Raw genomic sequence first — 21780 nt, forward strand, 5'->3', positions numbered from 1 at the left:
CACTTCAAACCTGCTTGGCTTTCAGTCCTGATGCCTTATCCCTTCTTTATCCTTTGAGGTCCCAAAGGCCTCAGATTGGTGGTTTGCTTGCATGACCTACCACAGCAAGAGCCATGTAATTTTAGGAAATAATACTGCCTCAAGACAAAGCTAAAATAATTGTCTTGTGGGAGGTAATGTCTCCTGGAAATCCTCACTGGCCTTGTTAAGACCTTCAGTTTTTCTTGTGTGGCCAGCCTGTGGTGGTCCTGTGCCCCCCCTCTCTGTGCCTGATCAGTTCTAGTAGACTGAGGGAGGAAATGCTTTGCATATGAAAAGTCACCACGTGGGAATGAATTAAGGTGGAGGTGTCTCCATATGGAAAGTGGGTTTTTACTCTCTCAGGCTTTGACCACTACTAACCTGGTCCAGGGATTCAAGGTTAACCTTTCGTCTTCCTCCCCAGTTAACATCATCGTATTGCATCTGGTACTACTAATCTCAGAGTGTGTATGGTGACTCCACTGCCAAGTGCCTTGTGCCTCGGATAACTCTTCTGCATTTGTGTCTTGTTCATGGGAGGGGGCAATGTTGAAAGGAATGCTTTAACAGTTTCACTCTGTAATATTCTGTGTATTAAAAGATCTGAGCAGGTACTGCCTGGGAAATGGACCGTGTGGACAACAAACTCCTGTGTGGCCATGCTGGAAATGGAAATAAAGCAGGTTTCTGAGTTGTCCCAGGAAGATAGGGACAGCCTTATCTCAAGCTGCCCACAATGTCTCAGGAACACAGTTTATCTCTGAAACGAGAATTTCTGACTGTCCAGTGTTGGAGCTTCCAGCTGATGCAGCTGTTTTGCTGCCAGCCTTATCTGACATCGGCATTACTGGACAGGAACATCAAATGTATCAAAAGAACACAACCCCTTCTCACTGCCTTTTGGATTACAACTTGTCTCAAAGACCAAAACGTGAATGCAAACGGGTCAAGCGTGACATGATTTTTAAGTTAGCACCCAAAGCCAGTGCTTGACTTCTGTCTCATTCCTTGTGTGGGAAAAGAACTTCAATTGAGGGTGCTTTTTGTTGCTGTTGTTTTAAAAACTAATCCTACATAAAATGAGCAGTTTAAGTGATGTGTAAAAAGACACTCTTCAGCATCTTGCTTGTCACTGTCTTAGTAGTATTCCATTTGCAATTTGTCCTGCAATTAAATCAGGCTAAGACTGCCCAGTTGCTTTTTTTTATAATAAACAAATTGAAGTAACATGAAGGCATGTAGGAGCTGTAGGTGAGACTGTAGTTGCCTTTTATTTTTAATCCTAAAACTTCAAAAATTGGCAAGTTGGACGCAAAAGGCCCCAGCAAACTCCAGCAATGCAAGGTTTAGACAGCTGGAAATATTCTCTGGATGCTTCAGCTCAGCAGGGACGTAGGTGGGAATAGGTGGGAATCAGCAGAAGCTGTTATGGTTCATTGCTGTTAAAGGCTGAAGAATCCATTAGCAACTGAACCTGAAAGCCAGAAGATTATCACTGTCAAAACCCTTCTGGATTAAGTCTTTCTGGTTTCTGCAAGGACTGGATTCAAAATGTGGTGACTTTTCCCTGTTGCTGGGATTTGTGCAATGCTTTCCGAGGGCAGCGTGTGTGCTTTCTGTCCGCGGAGTGGCTGCAGGCTGTGGCTCAGCACGACACAGTAAGCAGCAGCATCTGTCCTAGCAGTGCTTGTGAGATGCAGTGTGGTCCTTGTGACACCTGTCCTGCCAGCATCCTCCTCCTGAGAAGAAGCCCAGCATTTATTTCACAGGCTGCAAACATGCAGACATCGCTTTCATCATCAAAAGAAAAGGTTTAAACCAAACGCCAGTGTCATCAGTGAAGTCTAGCAAAAGTTTCTTTCTCTGGATAAACGTCCTGACACAGAGTTCCTATTTCAAACACTTTGCTACAAGTATTTTCAGAGCCCTGTTAGTATCCGAGAATGCACACAAGCTTTATGTGGGGAATTCATATGGCTTTAACAAAATGGTTTTGTGCCTAATAGAACCCAAACAGATCCTTGCCTGGTTAAAATTCTTGGGAACAATGAGGCAGAAGCACAGTTGAAAGTGTGTGATAACAGCGTAGTGTCTGAGAAGTGTCAGAAACCCCTCTGTTACTGCAGCACCTGCCAGTCTGGCTGCAATTAAATAACAGCCCTAGTTTTAAATAGCTGTGAATGAAGCTGTGTAGCCAGCCTGTAAGAAAGGGGAGAGGACATACAGGAGTCAAATGGCTTTGTCAGCAGGTTAGTAGGTGGATATTTTTCCTTGCAATGATCTAAGTTCCATGCTGTTGGTTGGGTGAATGTTTCATGAGTTAAAATGCAGTGTTTCTGACCTTACCGGTATTTTCCACTTCCTCCTGTTTTATGTCATCATTTCTATTCTGAGTGGATGTCCCAAAGGCTGCATGGATATGACTAAATCTATATTCCAAAGATGTTACCACAAGGCATAACAATTTACAGGATTAGAAATCCTTTGCTGACTGGCAAAACCCATGACTACGTTGATTGCTGACCTCCTTCTATGCCCTCCTGCACTCACCAGAATGCCAAGGAGACAGTCCATGTGCTCAGAGAGGCTGGTTCTGTGGCGGTGCCGTCAGTGAATCGAGCAGCTGCCGACAGCCACGGCTCTGGAATCCATTTCACCCTGTAGGTTAAGGAAACACATCAAAGCCAGAGGGCACAGTGGCATTTACAAGGCAGAGGCTGCTGCAGGAGCGACTTTTGGTTCATGCTGAAACTATAGCCGGTACTGATGTTCTTAGAAGACTAATAGCAAGAATTCTTGAATTTCCTTTCAGCTCTGTCATCCTGTGTAAGGGGTTTGGGTTTTAGAACAGAATACTTGAAACTGTATGTGAGCCATGAGACCTTCAATAGAAAGGTCTTTTTTTTCCACGTTTGAGAAGAAACTCCTCTCCAGCTATTCTAAAAACTCACTGGCCTTGTTTGTTAGAGTAATAGCTAGCTGCCCAGTCTTTAGGAAATGTGGAGGACAGTGGCCTTGTACTAATCCAACCACTTCTGAAAGGCTTTCCCCTAAAAACTGTGGATGGGATGTTCCCAGGTAAGGTTGTGGTGGGAAACTACCAGGGTTGCAGCCAGCAAAGTGTGTAACTCTTGGTCTGTTTGTGAACAAGGCTCACATTTTTTGTCTTCCTAAATGTTATTTTAGAAACAAAATGCCTCCCAACTCTAATTTTAACCTGGTGTGTATTCTTACTTTTTATTGTTAAGCTTTACGGGCTGCTTTCAGCCAGTCTTCATCACATTGTGCCTTACTCTCCCTGCGTGTTTGCTTGACCATCAGCAATCAGTGTACACAGGATATTTTCCTTAGGTAGACATTAGTCTTTTTGCAGGGGGAAGCCAGAAATATTACGCAGAAGACTGTTTAACTTTGAGGGCTCTTCTGCATAGAAACAGGTTTGTTTTAAACCTCAAAGTAAGGAGAGGAACCAAGGAATAGCCAGAAAGAAGTTGTCTGCAAGGACTGGCTAGTCTGTTATATCCAGTCACAGGGCACGCATCCTCCCCTGGCACGGTCAGTAGTGTGTGAGAAATGAGTGGTGTTGCATAGAAATTTGTAGTGATGTTAAATGTTAAAATAAACAATCTAAACTTAACAATTCTCTTTTTTCTACATAGGGGTGCTGGTCCGTAAGGTGCTGCCTTCGCTAGTGTTGTGTTGTGACTTTCTCAGTGTCTCCCAACTTAGTGCAGTGCTGTTCCTTGTGTAGTCTTTTTCCCTTCCTGATCCCCCTTTGGAGTTTTAGGCTAGTGTGGTACAGTTGCCAGTGAAGATTTGTTGCTATTTGACGTGTCCTTTGTTTCAGAGCCCAGGATCAATGCCAGCGAGGATGTAGTCATTCAGCGGTATGATTCGGCCGTCACATTGCAGTGTAACCTCACCACAAGTCCCAGCCCCCTCTCTGCCAGCTACTGGGTGAAGAACGGAGAGGAGATCCCTGGCACTAGAAAATCTTCAAACACTACAGAATACAAGTAAGGCTTTTGGGAATAATCTCCATGCTACGCTGGAGACTTGACAGACCATGGTAGTCCTACAGCTTTGGGATAGGGAATGGGGTGCTGGGAGTCTAAGGTTCCTGCCTTCACCTTCATAGTGGTCAGACAAATGGAGTTGATCTGCATGAGAGGCTCCACTTGCGAATAGAGGAATGATTCTGGAAAGGTGGTTGTCTACATCTGTCCCAGCTGGCCCTTGTAAACATAATGTCAGCACAGACATATATATTGTAAACATCTCTCTTAATCTAAACTCATCTAGTTCTTCTCTGGAGTATACCTGATGTGTGGATAAAGGCACAGACATACAGCCTTATTTTCTTTTCCACTGAGTGCATTGTGCAGGCTCTGTCCTGCTTATATCTCCATGAAGATGGATCTGCAGTTGTGTATCTCTGTCGTGCGGAGAAATGCAGTGTATAGATCACTGTTGGCATTGGGTTTGTCGCAGTTCTCTGGCCTTGGAAGATGACAACATTCTCGGAGTCGTTACTTATTGTCAGACCACTACTATGGTACGATACCAAATCTTGATTAAAGCAGTACAGCTGTATCGCTTGTGCTTCTTTTTTCTCATGCATCCACATTTTAGCATTAATCTGTTCTCTGTGTGCATGCTGTAGCTTTCTCTCTGCCTTCCATCAAAGGGTACAGCCACCTCTTACATTTCGCTGTAGTGTGCATCCAGCAGAAATCCTTTGAGTGTTCCTGTATGCCTGACATGGGGCCTTTTTGCCTTGGAGTTGAGGGGCACATGAAGGTTACTCAGTGATCCCATCACTGTTTTGTAAGCATGACTTTCTTACTCTTTTTGTTTTCCTTCTGTTTTCTTCACTTGAAGCCAGTGTGGGTAGCAAACACTGTTCAGTGTTAGGCTAAGAAAGAGCACAGCCCTTCAGATGCGTTTTAAGCACTGCTGGTTACTCATTTTTTGGTGCCATTAGACCACTTCTGACCCAGTAGTCAGCTGTTACACCAGAAACAAATGCTTATGTCTGGTTGAGGCCCTCTGTATTACAGTGCATCTGGTTTGCTCTTCCTTCTCTGTACACTACAGAAAGGAAATATGTCTACACACCCAACTGTCTTTTCTCAGTCTCCAGCAGAGGATTGTGGGCTCTTTATAATATTCGCGTTGCCTCCTGGCACAGGACAGAGAAATACTCCAGGGTTTTATTGCCTTAGCAAAGCAGCCCTTCACCCACAGGATTATTGTGGAAGTTGTGCTTGATTCTGATAAACATGTGTTCAAATTTTTCCTTCTGTTTTTCAATTTAGCTCACTTCGTATTATCTGTTCAGTTTTGTAGTTAAAAAGATAGTCCCATTTAGATCCATAACTGCATCCTGGTATTTTCTCAGTGTGATGTTTCACACTGGGGCTGAATTTTAAAGGCTCTGCTTTCTTATCTAGCAGTTAACTTGATGAGTGGGCTTATCCAAAAGCACCAGCTTGAGTGGTACAAAAGGCAAATTGCATTGTGGTCATTGAAAATCACGCATTATTATTCAGGAAGCTAAGTCTTGAGGCTGACCTCTCTGTAATCCATTCCAAGGTAGGGAGAACTTTTCCTACCAAATTCCTCTGTAAAGGAAGAATTAAAGTTTACTTCAGTTTTATCTTCCCGGAGAAGGCAGAAGTCGGGTGGCCAGGCTGTAAGACGCTTCCTTCCCAGTGAGTGAAGCCTTGGTAGAGCATGCTGCCCCTCAAAGTCTTCTTATTTGTGAGCTGCTTTGCTGTATATTGTGGTTTCAGGCTTTCTGTGGCACTTCTTCATTGCATGTGGTCACACTGCATTTAATCTGTTCATTAACTTCTAGTTTGATTTGGTTACTTATTTCTTTTGTGTCCAGAAATGCCACATTCATGCAAGCAATGTCATTAAGTTAAAGTCATTAAGATGTGATGTTTTGCTCTAGGTTATTGAAAGTCAGTGGTGTTTACCATTCAGAAAGCTTCAGAATTTCTAAGTTAAAGTACTTGCCTTAAAATCCTTCTTCATACAATGTTAGAGATCAAAAATGTCTTTCCTAAATCTTCATTCAAACTTGGCGTAGCTTGCTCGTGCTGGAAGGCAGCTGTAGTCAGAAAGCTCAGAATAGCTTTGCAGTTCACCATTTTAATTAAAAATGGCCAATAATTATTGTTAGCATATTCTTGTACAAGCAGTCAGTGCTCGGAAGAGGTTCTGGCACCCCTGTGCTTCGATTCCAGTAACCCGTCCCTAGGCTGCGATCATAGCTTAGAGGAACAAAGTGATGACTGCTTTCCCAATTCCCTGTCAGTTAATTCTGAGCTGGGTTACAGTTTAACTGAGATAAATTGAAGAAAAAGGGGTTTTTGCATCTGCTGAGAAATCTCCATCTCAAAAAGCTCAGCTCTTCCTAAAACCCCAGGAGTGGAGGGAGATGTTGGCTGAACAGACTTGTTTGAGGTGCTCATCTGTCTTTAACGCTTTGCAGCTGTATCAGTTTGTACTCACTTTAATGATCTATGTTGATAACACTGCAGTAGAGGCTGCCAGTCTCACACTTTAAAAAGAAGCTTATGTAGAACTGTGAGAATGCATCATCTTCCTATTTTCTTGCTTGTTGAGCATTGAATATAGTGGATAAAACCACAAATATGACTTCTTAACTATTAAGGCCCTAAACACCAGGTGTTCCCTGCCCTGCCTCGCTGTTGCAGAGTCTGAGGGCAGCTCAGTGGTGGAAGCAGTTGTGTGGGTTCCTGTCTCAGCTGGGTGAGGGACACACATTTGCTGCCCCTGCCAGCAGCATCCAGGGTCGCTGAGTGCTTCCTCGGACGCTTCACCTGCCTGCAGCGCAAACAACAGTCGTCACTGCGATGTTTGATGCTGCTGAATGATCGTTTCTCCTGCCGCTAGGATAATCTTTGATTTGAACTCTGAAAAGTGGGTGTGTTGTTGCTTATCTGAAATATCCATTAACTTTACAACGGAGCCTAGACTTTCACCAGTGACTCTGGAAAGTGAGTGCTGTGGAAACTTGTGTCAAAGTATTGTGATAAAACTATACAGTTTTTTTCCATGTGCCTAAGGAGTTTCCATGTGTAATTACATTATTTATTACAGTGCTGTTCTGCAGGTTTTCTGGTCATCTTCATGCTGTTTATATACTGTCTTTTTATAAAAATTAATAATAAAAAAAGAACGCCAAGGGGCCTTTCAGTAAAGGGAGGAGTGAGAACTCTGCCGTACCCTGTGCTTTTTGAAGGGCAGCAAAAGCTGGTGGACTTGAGGTTTGCACCACCTCAAGGGTAAACTAGCTTGATTTTTTTTGTTTTAATTTTTGCATTTGTTGTTGCTCTGATTTTCTCCTTGGCTGGCTTGCATTTGTTTTTCCTTGTGCTAGTTGTTACTGTATTGGTCTTCCCTGTCTTTAACTGGCAGTGGATTCCTGGGTGGCGTCTTCCTTCGTGAGTTAACCAGCTTTTGCAGTTTTTCCAGACCCAGCCTGAATTAGAAAACCATTAACGGCTCAGTCCCATGGCTGTTACGAACAAAGAGCAGCTTATGAGATGGCAGTGGCAGCCTCGGTCGTAAGCTGTGGCTTTCCCACTGGCCACGTGTGATTTTTCAGTGCAGATAGTGCATGCGAATCCTGTTGCTCCCTCAGTGGGAGGCGATATCTGCCCCGAGGGCTGCTGACTTGAGGCTGCTGTGCATCAAACTGACCATAGTGCAGAATTACCAGGTGTCAGGCTCCTCCTTTGCTTGCCAACTAAATGCAGCTTCTCCAGCTGAATTGGCACTGACTTTCCAGACTAGAGCTCACCCTTTCTGTAGACAAACAGCTTCCCTTGTGTAAAGCAGGTACCTCTGTACAACATACCTTGAATAACAAGAAATAGCTGTGAAATTCAGTTAAAATTTAAAGGGGGGGAGGGATAAATTCCTAGCCTGCTCATTTTTGTTGCTAACACCGTACTTAACACGACTCATGTGTTCTCTCCCTGTCTGCAGGATTTTGAAGCCCAGAGCAGAAGAGTCAGGGGAATACTTGTGCGTGTTTGTGTTTTCAAACTCTCCTATAGCCAACGCCACTATAGAAGTGAGAGGTACTCTTTTTTGTTTCATTTTGTTTCCTATCCCTGAAGGTGAAGTGCGCTCACTGCCTCTACCATTTCGCTTGGTGTCCCTACAAGAGAGCTAACAAGACGCCTTTCCTTGTGATATAGAGTCTCTGGCTGAGCCTTGGTTATAATTTCAAGGGAAAGTCTTGCCTGCAGTCGTAGGTGAAAGATCTCATGGATATGGGAGTACGACTGCTGTGTTTGTGGTCCACCACACAGGGATGCTGAAACACCCTCTAATGCCCACACTGTGTTCCTCTGGAAAATCTGGGCGTCCAGTGGGATAGCAATTGCTGCAGACTGTTTGTGCTCATGCAAAGACAGCCATTTCCTCCATGTTCCACAGTAAATGGGGCCATCAGAATGTATTCAGTGTGCTTTGAATTTGTCTGTTCTAAGTAGGAAAAAGGTAAGGACCAGCATCTTACCTGTAGCAGCTTGGGACCAGTTTTTTGTTTGCAGGATGTTGCATGGGTTCCAGTTAGGACAGATGCTCTGTTCAAGATAGGGAGGTTTTACTCTCATGCACCTTTTTCTGTCTTGTGCGAATTAGTAGTCTTCTGCCATCTTTGGAACCTAAAATCATGGATAGAAACTGCAAAATGTAAAGGTTTGCACTGCGTTTTAATGCAGTTGTTGAACAAAGGAACAGTGTTTCTGTTACACTTAGATAGAGGTAATGCAGAGGTGATGGTGTTTATATAGGGTTAAACTGCTGCCATAGTACAGTCTGTTCATGAATAACTGGAAATTCCCAGCCCGCTGCTCTGCAGCAGCTGTGATTTGCCCCTCGTGTGCTGCAGTATGATGGAGTTTATGCATTGTGGCAGCTTCCTCAGTCCAAGACATGTAAATGCATGTAAAAATGTGTTAAAAATCTTGCAACCAGCTTATGTGGGACCATCCTGATACTTGTTTTATGAAGGTGCACTGCAAGCCTGCTTGAAATCTAAGCTAGCATTTCTTATCATCTTCTTACACCCCCAACTCAAACATAGAGCTTCCTCTGCTGGCATTTGAAAATAGCAAATGGGAAGGAGGCTGCTTCACACTATTTCTTATCATCCCTGCACCAGTGACGCAGCCTCTCCTGATCTGTATTGTGATCGCTGCTCTTTAAATTAGCTGCCGCGGATCTGCAGCAAAAGCTGAGCGCTGGCTTCTGTGCTGGGGATTTCTGGTGCCTCACTGCACGATCAGGTTCTTGAATGCAAAGTGAGGAAGTGGGAGTAATGCAGCAGCCTGTCTGAAATGACAAATGTACGGTGTTATTCCGAGTGCCATCTTTTCGCTCCAGAGAACAGTGTCTTTTGAACCATACAGTTTCCCTGGGGAAGAGAAATATTGCCGTATAAATAAGCATTCTGACTGATACCGTCCCAAGAAAAGCTTGCTGATTTCCTGTGTGGATCTGAAAAGCGTTTTTCCAATGATCTTGCATAAAACAGCCTATCAAAATATCCCCAATGTTCAACCACCTCTGGTTCCTCTGCAAGGAAAAAGGAAATCTAAAATAAGTGCTCTTGTTAATGCCCTAGCGCTTGCTGTATGCCCAGCTGAGAGATGTGCAGTGTGTGAACAAGTAAGAATGGGCTCTGATTGAAACCTGATGAGTGCACCTCTAAAAGTAAACAATGCCTTGCTGGCAGCCTGTTGAGTTCAGCCTTGGGTTTTGCTTCTGGTGAGCTCGTCTCTAGGTGTTTGATGCATGTGGGTACAGGGGGTTCTGTTGAGGGGATTTTTTTGCACTCTGCTTTTACCCTCTTACTGCTAAACCTTCTAATATTATCTTAAGTCTTTTCTGCCTTCTCTGGGCTGCTGTGGGTGACAAACCGCTTCCAGAGACAGGAAATTTAACACTGATAATAGATGGAGACGTTTTTCAGCTTTATATAAATCTCTCAAAAGACCTTTTAGCAACGTTTGGCTCGGGGCTTCTCTGCTGTCCGGTGCCAGGCGGGGCCGCCAGAAGAACTTGGCAGAGACGTTTACCGGGACGTAGGATTTAACATTGTAGAAAGAAAAGCCAATATATCTGATTGCAGTACTGGCACGAGGAGCAGAGGGAGAATGATAATTAATCCTACTAACAACTTTTCACGGTAATTTATATATAAATACAAATGAGCTGTCATCAGCTGAAAGTTAATGACTCCGGTACCACTCTGGGAAGGTGTTACAGCTGCAGCTTGCTCAGCAATCACTATTCCAGCACTTGGTAGCCTTATTCTTTGGCTGCTCTGTACAGAATCACAGGAGTGACTGATGGGCCTCAAATTCCTCCTGGGCAGAGAGAAGTACCAGGGCTGTCTGGAGTGGGAGTACTCTGGCAAGTCTTCTGCTAAGAAAACTGGAGATCAGAACATTTGTACACTTTTGAACTGAAAAGATGGTTTCCTAAGTTCTGTTCCTCGGAAACCTGTGTGTTAATAATTGGGGACCGCATTGAAGGAGAACTTTGCGGTCTCCTTGCAGTCCTAGCGCTGCACATAAATTCGTTCTGATCAGAGAGTGCTCATTTAAGTTACTGCTTCTGGAAGAGCCACACAGCAATCCTTGTGTGTTATCACACTGATTTTCTTGGATGTAAATGTCTCTGAGTAATACCTGTGCTAGTTGCAAAGAATACATAGGTTTTTTCCACTTTGTGAACAAAGGCATTCTCTGATTCCTGCAGCTTGGTCTAAATATTCTGTGTTCAGCCAAAGCTGTTCTGGTTCTCAAGGCAAATGTCTTTTTGATTCTACTTCATGCGTGGAAACGTTACCTAATTGTTAACCCAGGCATATGTCATGCCTCAGTGATGCATGAACCTTGTTTGACCACGCAGATGTTGTTATTTAATGCTTACCTGCACGTGTGGCCTCTCATGGTGGTGGTGGATAAGCAATTGTACATAAATTTAATTGCTAACTGTAATTATATTGCATTTTTTAACTGCTGATGCACATGGAAAACGTGGTTCTGAATATGAAAGTGCTCGTGGACCAAAATAGTGACTTTCTGACAACTTGTGAACAAATTTAAGAAATGCCTGGCAGCAGATGTAAGCCAGGGTACACCAGTGCCACTTGCCTTTTATGTAATGCTGCCTCTTATCTTCCCGATTCCTTCCATGAAAATGCAGAAACACTAGCATCACTGTTAGAATTGCTGGGTGTGCTTGCATATTTAAAGCAGATTTTTTTGGATAAAGAGATTGCTAGGGCACCGCTAGTGTGACAGCGGTTGGAAATACCAGGTTTTAATGTCAGTCTCGGAGTTCCCAGGAATGGCCAGAGTTGAGCATTCGGATGAAGAGTCTGGTGGAGACTTCGAGTATTCTTGCTCAGGTTATCTCAGACCTGCTAGGTGAGTGCAGCTCTAAGCCTGGAACAACTGACTATCACGTAAATGCTGACACTGGGAAGATTCTGCCTTGGAATAGGGATCTTCACCCCTTGGTTGTGAAGTTGTAGGTGAGCAGCTGGTTCTGCCAAGCACAGCCAAGATGCAGCACGTTCTCTGCTCGCTGCCTGGAAGGAGGGATTTTTTGATTACGGTATTGCCACCCAGTGGAAATACCTGCAGTGCTTTTGCCAGTGGTGGTAGGTGCCAGAGCTCTGAAAACTTGAAGATTTAAAGGAAAAAAAAGCACCTCTGAAGACTTCAGTCTCTGTAATCTTTCTGCTCTTATCAAGATCTTGGGAGGAAGGGGAGGAAACGAGTTTGTCTTAGCGTCTTTTGATGCTCCATGGGCTGTAGTCTGGGGCTGAGAGCAGCAGCTGAGAACCAGATGGGGAAGAATGCACTCATGGTTTCCTCTGGCTGCCTGGGATCACGACGCATCAAGAATGACGTTGATGCATGTGGCATGATTGATGGAGGGCATCCGTTCTCCCTGCCTTGCCTTCCCACCAAAGGCTCCCTTTCCATGTGCCTGGAGAGGCAGAGCTTTTTTGTGTCCCTTCCCGTAAGGCCCTTCTGCCGTTATCTCATTGACAGGATTCTCCTGACTTCCTCCCTTGCTTGTTTTCACCTTCCTCTTCTATCTTCCACAGTTGCTGTTGATTCCCCAATAACAAGTGCTCAGACCTGTCCTGTTCCCTGCTTCTGAGACATAAAACCACGATCAGAATGCTTCTTTACCCCCTAACTCCAGGTGAGCCAGAGGCTCTTGGTTCACACCTCGAACCTGCACCCTGAATGTTACTCTTGCCCTTTCCCTCTGGCTTCAGCCCAAGCAATGTGCTGGAAAATGAGTGGTTATTGCAGCAGCTTTGAGAGATCTTGGTTCCTTGACTACAGCCTGTTTAACAAAATCTCCATAGTGTTTCACAATGAATACATGAAGAAATCAGACACTCTCTTAGCACGACTGCATCTTGGAGTGATCCTAAGTGTTACTCAGAAGGTGGAGGTCACGTTCTCCCTTCTTGCGATACCTTTGGTGTTCCAGCTCTCCGCCCAGCTATGAAGGTAGACATGGATTAGAATTATAATGCAGAAAAATAAATCTTCCAGAGCACTTTTACTAGGTCACCCATAGGCATAAAATAGTTTTTACATGCAAGAATATTTTTAGGCGCTTTTGCCCTTGCTTTAATTTTGTCTTTTAATGGGAAAACTTGTAGGGTTTTTTTAACTGGGACATGGTTTGGAGGTGTTCTGCATATTAGATCTCCTTTTCTTTTAGTCATTCTCTTAAAGTATCTTGAAAATACCTGGGAATTAAGGGCTGAATACCTCCTGTATGTTGAGAAATTACACTGCATGCCCTGTAACAAGTCAAAACCAGCTATTTTCGGGGCTGTGTTCAGAGCAGTCCATTCAGACGGCACTGGATGCACAGTCCGTTTTGTGCTCGTTGGAGTCTTGAGGCCTAAAGGCCCCGTGTTTACACAAAGCGCCTTTCTGTTGTGATTCAGTTAAAAACCACCACTAGAATGATGCTTTTCACAAGTTCGCTCTTGTGACAAGAATGCTTAAACCTGTGTTTAGATTATTTTTAGTAGAAATTAATGTAAACCAACCCTGCCTCTTTTTGCCTTTCATTGCCTGCTTCAAACAGACTTTGGGTATTTTGTTTTCCTGTTTCACAGTGTGAGAATAAAAGCGCTGCTTGCTGTTATCAGTGGCGTTGTCCTGGTTTGGTGGATGTCGGAGCTGACAGAGCGCGTTGTGTCCCTGTCTCTACAGCCAGCTGTGTCTGAACAGAGATGTCGGGTCTGCTGCTTAAAAGCTGAAGTGAGATCTAAATCCTTTCTGAACGAACCCTGCTTCGTTCTGTGTTTTATCTGTTACTGCACTGGAGCAGAACCGTGTGAGAGCAATCCTGACTTGAAAAGCTTCACAGGGAAACATTGCTCTGTGCTAAATCTGTGATTGAGGTCAGTTGCAGCGATGTTTTAATTGTAGTTTGTACAGTAGAACGCCATTAGTCACGCAGTTTGGGTAGAATAAGTACTGGATTAGTATCTCAGCCGTGGCTTGAAACTGGCTGACATCAGATGCCCTGAAATATTAATATTGCATGTAGAGCTCCCTTCAGACCGTGAACAGAAATAGTCTCTGTCCTGGGAGAGCTGGAAACGGCTGCCGCATAACCGTGCCCAGCAAGGATCCGTTCTTGTCACTGAATGCTCTCTTCGGAGTAAACCAGCGAAGATGTCCTCTTCTGAAAGAAATAGAATTATCCCTGGGCTGCAGGAGAGCACTGGGTCACCCTGAGTAGAAGTTCAAGTGGCCTAAAAAGCTCTCCCTCTTTCTTTATCCATCAGCAGTAGTAACCTGATAGAGAAGTGGGCTGGCTGCGGAGCGCTGCTTAGTGCACCCTGCTCCCCGCAAGGCTCTGCTGTGCCTCGCTCTCTGCTGACAGATGGAGACACTGTGGGGCTTCAGCTTTAAGCTGATGAATCCTATTTCTTCTTTTCCTAATGGGGGTAATTTGCAGTTGCTTTTGAGAGCCCTTTAGTCCCAGGTTTGGGATGAGCCTTGCCTCCTGAAGTCTGTCACCTGGGCTCTGCTGCTGCTGGCCTTTTGTTTTCCTTAGGCTGGATGTGATCTCTGCACGTCATCCTCAAGTAAGCAAAAACCTCAGGGAAATCACTGGGCTCCCCTAGCTCCTGCTGAAGGCTCTCTCCACCTAGCAAGGAGGAGATGATGCCTTTCTGTGGTTGACAAGATAGGATTCGCTTCTTGCTGAACTGCCATCTGTTGGAATAGATGCTACACTCCTCTGCAGGCAGGGCTTTGGAAGGACGTTGCAGGTGCCCACTGATGCTTAATATCCTGAAGATGTAACGCAGCACACTCGGATTTTAAAGCTGATTTATTTTATTCTTTGAGACCTGCCACTTGAAAGCTTAATTTCCTCCAAGTATTCCTGCCCTTGGAGGCACAGGTGCTCTGCAATGACTTGGCAGCATGCAGCACTCTTTCCTTCCCAGCTCGCTTCAGTTTCTGTGCCTGGCGGCTGCTTTTTGCACAAGGCCAGAGGATTGTTACGATCTGGAATCTTCATTCAGTTCATAGCTCTGTCTCTCAAAGTATTTTCATGTTTGATGTGTAAAGACACATTTTAGGTGTCAGGTTTTTTGCAGATAAATAAAACCACTGGCAGCTTGTTCTTAAAACATGTATCCTGGTGCGGTTAGCATCAACTTGCACCTGGTTGGAGTTTGTCTAGCTTGATCCACGGGTTTTGCTGTACAATCACGTGTATTGAAGTTCGTTAGCAAATCCATTGCATGCCTGCGTGGATCCTTTCAGACTTGGATCAAGTCCTTCCTTCACCTCCTTCCTTATGGGATGGTACAATCATAGCATTTTTCTTCTGTAATGAGCTTTTGTCAGCTCCTCGCTGAAAAGATATTTACTTAAAAAAGAGGATCTTTAACACATTAGACTGTTTTAAAATGGCATCACTGCCTTAGGGGTCCTACTGGCAGTCCTGGAGGTAGTTTTAATTTCTGGCAGGCAGCATCTCTGCCGAGGAGGTGGCCTTTGCAACACAGCAGCAGCGTCCGGCAGCGCGTGCCGACAGCTCTGCCTGTTGCTGAGTTGGAGTAAAACACCCATTAGAAAATGCAGCTATGAGTTGATGATTCTGGAAACAGCGAGCCGTGTTTCTTTACCTGGCACAGGGTCCGAGCTCCTGTCAAGCTCCTGGGTGTTGGAAATCCCATTTAGATTTACATAGGCCTTTTGAGAAAAGCCTGGGCTGATGAGCCTCTCCTAGTGGAGCCGTTTCAGGCAGATACTCACGCACTAAGGAATGCTGTAGCTTAACTGTTCTTACAACCGTGACTGTTCTGTTGTTCAGAAGCTTATTGTAATTCTGCCTCTAACAACATTATCCACCAGCTGCATTACTGTCCAAAAAGGACCTTGCAGGAATAAGATGCGGGATGTGTTCCGCATTTCAAAAGCCCTTGCCTTTGAATTACGATAATTCCCTTAGTACTTAAACTTGCCAAACGTTTTCTCAGAGAGTTGTGATGTAATTTTGGGGAGGAGCAGGTTCAGCTGACATGATCTGCTTGCGCAAGGTGTTTTGCTGGGTTTTTGTTCGCTGTGACTGACGACAAGCTGAAATTCGACTTCATTCTTGCAGCTGCAGCTAAGCTACCACAAACCCGTGCTCCCTCTCTGTTCCTGTCTGTAGGATCTGCTAGTGGTAAAGGAAACGTTCCTGGAGCAGATCCTATAGTAAATTCTGGTGCCTGGGGGTCTTTCCCCGAGCACTCAGATTGGACTTTGGCTGGATTAACAGATCAGCATCCTGCAATCACACAGCAGGCCACGTGTGACATAATTAGCAAGCTAGAAAGCGAATGGGCTTTAAAGGTGGTCAGTACGGCACCAAAGCCATCTGCTTAAGCGAAGGTTCAGCTCGGGCAGCCCATTGATCCAGCGTAATCTCTCGTGAGGTCTTAGGCTGCAGCGGGCTGGTGTGTCAAATGTGGCAGTCAGTGCTGACATTATTTATAGACAAATGAATTCACAGGACCCTTTCCTGATATTCAGGGCTGTGTTTTGCTTGTGGTTGCCCTGCTTCACCTGCAGCGCTTTGTAGAATGCACATATTTGTGGGTCGAATGAATGAAATGATCTGTGCTGGAGGGATTTTGACTTCTGCTGCGTTGAAGATACCCAGGAGCAGTGTCGCTGTAAGGCATAACAAGCGTAAAGTGTGACAAGTCACGGAGTGTTCATGGACCAAATCTAAGATCTTGCTGCAAGGAAGAACACCTTGATTCAGCTGTCAGAAATTCATGTTAAGACAGTATCGATTCCGAGTCCTGATGCGATGGGCAAGCTGTAACCAGAATCTCCGACAGCTGTTTCAAAGCTGAAGGTATCGCAGAGCCACAGGGACCTCTTGAGCAGCGAGGAGGGAGGCATTGGTGTTTCCCAGCTTCCTGCACTGAGGAACAACTGGGCCACCTTAGTTTTACAGGTTTGCAGTTGGTAACTCAAGTGTGATGCTTTAATTTCTCCCTTGTCCCTCCGTTTGTCTGGTAAGCCAAGCTTGAAGGACATTCTTACAGATCTTTGGTTGAGATGTTGCTTGGAGAGACATGGGGATCGCAGTTTTCCTGCTCTGAGATGGGAAGGGCAGTAGCTTCCAGAGAGCCTGTCGCTTATTCTCTGTTGAAATTCAGAGCTTGCAATAATTCCCTCTGCAAGGAGCTGCCTGTAAACACAGAGGTTTCTGGTTTGTTCCGTAGCTATTCCCGACATCACTGGCCACAAGCGGAGTGAAAATAAAAACGAGGGGCAGGAGGCACTCATGTACTGCAAGTCTGTGGGCTTCCCGCATCCCGAGTGGGTGTGGCGCAAGAAGGTCAACGGAGTATTCGAGGTAAGGAAACCGGGTGTGGGATGTGGGTGAGCCTGCCAGAACCCCAGTCAGGGAGGAAACGAGCACATGGGTTTAGGATTATGTTAATTAGGGTGCCTTACGGCGTCTGAAAATGCAGCTCCTCAAAAGTCACAGTGAAGCTGATGTTTTTCAGTGGCAGTGAGTGTTAAGTAGGTGTTGGCTGTTGGTGTCCGTACAGAGCTGCTCATTGCATTGCTGCTGGGCAAAGAATGAACTCCAGAAAGATATGTTTGTGGTGTCTGCTACAGGTTGCAAAACGTGAGTTATGAAACGTGGCTTAAAAATGCACTTGGTTAGATATTTCTCAAACTATTGTCAGGATTTACTGGTTGAGTTCACAAGACTGAATATGAGCAGCGGTACCAGTTAGGATTTAACTGATCATACTTTTTCTGTGAGGCAACTGATCTGGCAAGCCAAACAACTTGACCAGCAATTGGAGCAGAAGAGAAGCTGGAGATTGCTAAATCCTCAGCCCACTTGATGTTACGTTGCTGTATGATCTGCCAGAGAGGGAGCGATTTGATTAATAAAGAAAAATTATTAAGCAACTTAATAGTATGGGGTGAATGTTCACTGTCGTGTCTGAGCTTATGTTTTTGAGCGGCAGCGCTGTGCAAGTGTTTCAAGTTATTTGATGCATTCATCCAATATTGCCTTTCAGGAACGTCCACGCGTTCTCAAATTTTTATCCCTTTTTAATTCTTAAAACATAAGCTACTCTGGAAGTCTCTTTATCAAACGTAGGAAGAAGTAGTGCCTCAAATTCCAGCTTCTTTAAATATTCCTGAAGTCAATGTCTTAGGCTGCCCGGACCACAGATCTGTGGTCAGTGCGTGTTTCTTTCAAAACCAGCAAAGTCAGAATTTTATTAGGGCCGTCATACCTTAAATAGTTCAAAATGCTGTCTAAGACAGCGTGGAATAATCTTAACTGTTGTTTCTTTCTCTCCCATCTACGTTGACATCGTTTTGTCCCCTGCTAGGGAACGTGTCCTTTCTCCTGGTGGTGGGTTAGTCTGTTGTCCTAAGGAACCAGCCTCTTCACAAGAATCCCTCACATCTTTTATAGTTTCCATGACACAGACATGAAAAGGCACCAGCACTTACTAAAGCTCTTCCTCTTCTCTTCTTTCACTTTTCTGCTCTTCTCAGGACATCAACAACTCCTCTGGCAGATTCTTTATTTTAAATAAAGAGAACTACACCGAGCTCAGCATCACAAACCTACAGATAAACGAGGATCCTGGAGAGTACCAGTGCAACGCAACCAACCAGGTCGGCTCTGTCTCAGTCACAACCATCCTCCGTGTCCGCAGCCACCTGGCTCCCCTCTGGCCCTTTTTGGGGATCTTGGCAGAAATCGTTATCCTCGTTGTCATCATAGTTATTTATGAGAAAAGGAAGCGGCCGGATGAAGTCCCAGACGGTAAGTGTGCTCAAAGCCGCTTGTAAGGAGGGAAACAGAAGGCAAAGCGAACTTGTGGAAGCAGGACAGAGCGGGGCTTTGTGGCAGGAAGGATCAGCAGCACAGCTCACTTGGCTCCGAGCTCTTTCCTTTCTCATCTGCTCACTCTCCAGGGTTTAAGCCCAGCAAGCGCAGAGGGTCCCATGCTGTGTGAGAAGTCCTAATGCTGGATTTCCCCAGGATCTCAGACTATGGGGTGGGATTTATTTCAATACCTTTAAAGCTTTTGATGCACAAGGTGGGTCTTGCGCCTCCATCTCTTTTATGTAGTAGCCCTGAGAAATCCTGCATGTCAGCCCTAAGGAGCGTAGGGCAGCACAGGGGAGAGCCAGAAACACACTAATCCCTGCTGGCGCTCCCTTTGCTGTGTGGCGCCTGGATTGAGCCCTTGGCAGGGTTTGTAAGGACACGTTACACTTAAAGAGATTGGAGCCACAGAGGCGCTTCAGAAATAAAACATGTTTTCAGTGTTAGAAGAGTAAGGGTAGCGCTTATTAATTTGGTGTGTAACTAGGTTTGTATTTAGCAGTGCACTGCAAATGCTCTAATCCTGATAGCCACTGAGTGTTATTTTCTAAAGATTAGGAGTTTATTGTCAGGTTTGATGGTAGCACTAATTAGTTAAACTGTGTTTGGTGTTCAAAAAAAGTAGTAACTGCTGCATCTTTGAGCTTCTCCTGCATATCTTCCTCTTCCAAAGAAGGGGATAGGGCAGTTTGAGGCTAAAGTGAGTATTGGAAAGAACCACATCAAGAAACAGGCTTTAATGTGACTCCTGACTGCTTACTACGGTGTTTGTCAAGAAAACCTAGGCAAGGAATCCTTTTAGAAGCAGCTGCTACGCCATCGTGCCGTAGGAATGTGACCAGTCCAAGTGATGGAGCAGGCGCTTCAGAGTGCATGGAGGGCAAGATGCTGCATCAGCACAGGGAGCACTGAATCTTAGTGTCTTCCTTGGCTGGATGAGCCCTCTGGCATGGCAGATAATGTCCAAAGGCAGCTGTGTTGTAGCCTGTGGAGCAGCAGCGAGTTGTGGTTGAGCCGTGCAAGGGATTGATACCACACAGCATGACGTTTGCCTTTTGGGGTGAAAATGCAGATGCGGAAACAGTGATCTGCTTGTGAAGTTTGGGCAAAGCCAGCTTCACAGTTCCTGAGCTGTGTTTCAGAGATTTAAAAGGAATAAGATGATAAATGCTCATCCTTTGAGAATGGTTGAGGCTTGGATCACTTCTTTAGCAGATCAAAAATGTCTCAAGTAGTGCATACCTAGAGGAAACTGGCTTTGACCTTCACCACTTAAATAGCATTACTAACTGCTTATAGAGCATGCATTGAGAGCGGGGTGTGTATCTAGCACATCTAAACCGTGTAGTGCATGTTCCTCTGCATAACTAACAGCTTCAGAAGAGCTAAGGGGTTTATACTGCAGGGGTTTGCCCTCAAAGTGGCTCTCGACCAGCCCAGAAAACTTTATGTGTATTTGAAAGACCAGTTTTCAGTGTTCTCTTGTGCTTGTCCCATATTGCTATACCAGATAGGCCTAACCTTGGTGTTGGATTCACGGGGAGAAGCTCATCTCTGGTGGCTCTTCATAATTCCTCATGCTTCAGACTTACATTTGATGAAGTGCCACAGGAGCAGAATCGAGGTGTTGGTGATTGTAATTCAATATGGAACTATGCATTGCGAGCAGCCTCAAATGGGCTTAACCCAGCGGGAATTGGCTTTGACCCGACCTGATTGCAGCACAGCGACTACGTTAGCGCAGTTAGGCACACATTGGAGGTGAGGGGTTCATACCTTCGTACCTGTTTGTTTCAAAAGCTGAAGTTTTCCTGGCTGGTCTGGCCACTCCTGGGTGCCAGAGCGATCTGGGCTCGTCATCCCTGAGGGAGGTGTCCAAGGTGATGAGCCAAATAACCAAGGTTGCTAAATTCACTTGCTTGGTCTGCTGTTATTTTAAAGGCAGCTGAGCTTGAGTCCCGGAGAGCGATGCTCCTCTGTGGTGGGCAGGTGTTCTCTCTGTCCACTTTCTTGAAGGACAAAATCCATATCGCAGTCGCTCTCTGTGTATTTGGTTTCCCTGGTTGAATGGACACAGTCAGCAAAACATCATCTCAGCTGACGGCCACCTTGAGTCCCACTTTCTCTGGGATATTCCTGCACATTCTGTAACAGTATTTGAACCTTTCCGTGATGGGAAACACCCTGGGAGAGGGGCATTTTACAAATGCAGGTGTGAGAAATTGTTGATAGTCTGCTGATGCCCACACTTGGATATTTTATGTAGGTTATTCTTAGTTTTATTATGGTAAATACATTGTTATGAAATGCCAAAGTTAATGTTCTAACGCAATGGCGTGATTATCGTTTGGAATTTAAACTCTCTGCTTCCAAAACCCCACATTGGCCTCCGCACGCTGCAGCGGGTAATGTCAGTGAGCCCATAGCTGAGCCAGTGACCCAGGCCAGTATTGGTCTGAACACCATGTTACATCATAGGAATGTTGACAACAGCTGGGATCTCGCTCAACTATCAGCTGGTTTCCCAAATTGGGGGTTTTTTTAGTCTTCATTGTCTTGTGTTGCGCTTTAAGGACAGGGGTTCTCCTTGTGACAGCCCTTCACATGAGGCTGGGGGTCATGGCAATTGAGCTGTTAGTGCTAACAGGAGAAAACAGCAGCCTCATCACCGGAGTAACCTCGCTGGTGACTGTTCTCGCTGGGAATTTTGTCCTTGGACCATTCCAGTTATTCCCTCAGACGCAGATTCCTTCATATTCCCCACCATCACCCCTCTCCCCGTCTTCTCATGGGAAAATAACTCTGGACTCTCCTTAGTCCCTTGATTTCCTTTGCCTTCATCCAGTTTGGTGCTTCCTCCTGTTGCAGGGGAGGGTTCTGCTCCCACTAAACAGCCCAAGTTTTGGGGTGCAAGCCTTCCACTGGAGCTCTGGCCCCTCTGCAGTGCGTCAGGCCTTAGATCCCCCCACAGGGAGAGGCCAGGGGCGTCCCCCGTGTCGTCAGGCTTGCTTTCCCCTCGAGATCCCTGGAGGTAGTGGCTAATGTCTGTCCTGCCAGGAGGCTCTGGGGAGCGAGGGTTTCTGCTTAGACCTGGTGCAGCGATGACTTATTGGGGACACTAAGGACTTCTTAGAAAGTTTTGGAGAATGACAGTGATGCTAAAGGTGGCAACTCTGGCTGCGTGCAGAAAAGCCAAAGGGCTTCTGGAGCTGAAGGAGCTGTTAAATCCGCAGTCTAGAAGTTCACCTGCAGCCAAGCAGAGTC

General features: G+C 45.3%; 1 protein-coding gene across 4 annotated transcripts in view; it reads left to right on the forward strand.

Moving 5' to 3' along the window:
* NPTN (neuroplastin) overlaps positions 1 to 21780 on the forward strand; it is a 53403-nt gene that overhangs the window by 23295 nt on the left and 8328 nt on the right. For 2 of the 4 annotated variants that reach the window (XM_069866760.1, XM_069866762.1), the window contains exons 3-6: positions 3869 to 4037; positions 8047 to 8141; positions 16868 to 17001; positions 18177 to 18472. In XM_069866760.1, the coding sequence (XP_069722861.1) occupies positions 3869 to 4037; positions 8047 to 8141; positions 16868 to 17001; positions 18177 to 18472 (694 nt within the window). The remainder of the gene's footprint in view (positions 1 to 3868; positions 4038 to 8046; positions 8142 to 16867; positions 17002 to 18176; positions 18473 to 21780) is intronic. The other 2 variants (XM_069866759.1, XM_069866761.1) reach the window with 1 other exon arrangement.

Source organism: Phaenicophaeus curvirostris, chromosome 12, assembly GCF_032191515.1.
Source record: "Phaenicophaeus curvirostris isolate KB17595 chromosome 12, BPBGC_Pcur_1.0, whole genome shotgun sequence".
Lineage (NCBI taxonomy): Eukaryota > Metazoa > Chordata > Aves > Cuculiformes > Cuculidae > Phaenicophaeus > Phaenicophaeus curvirostris.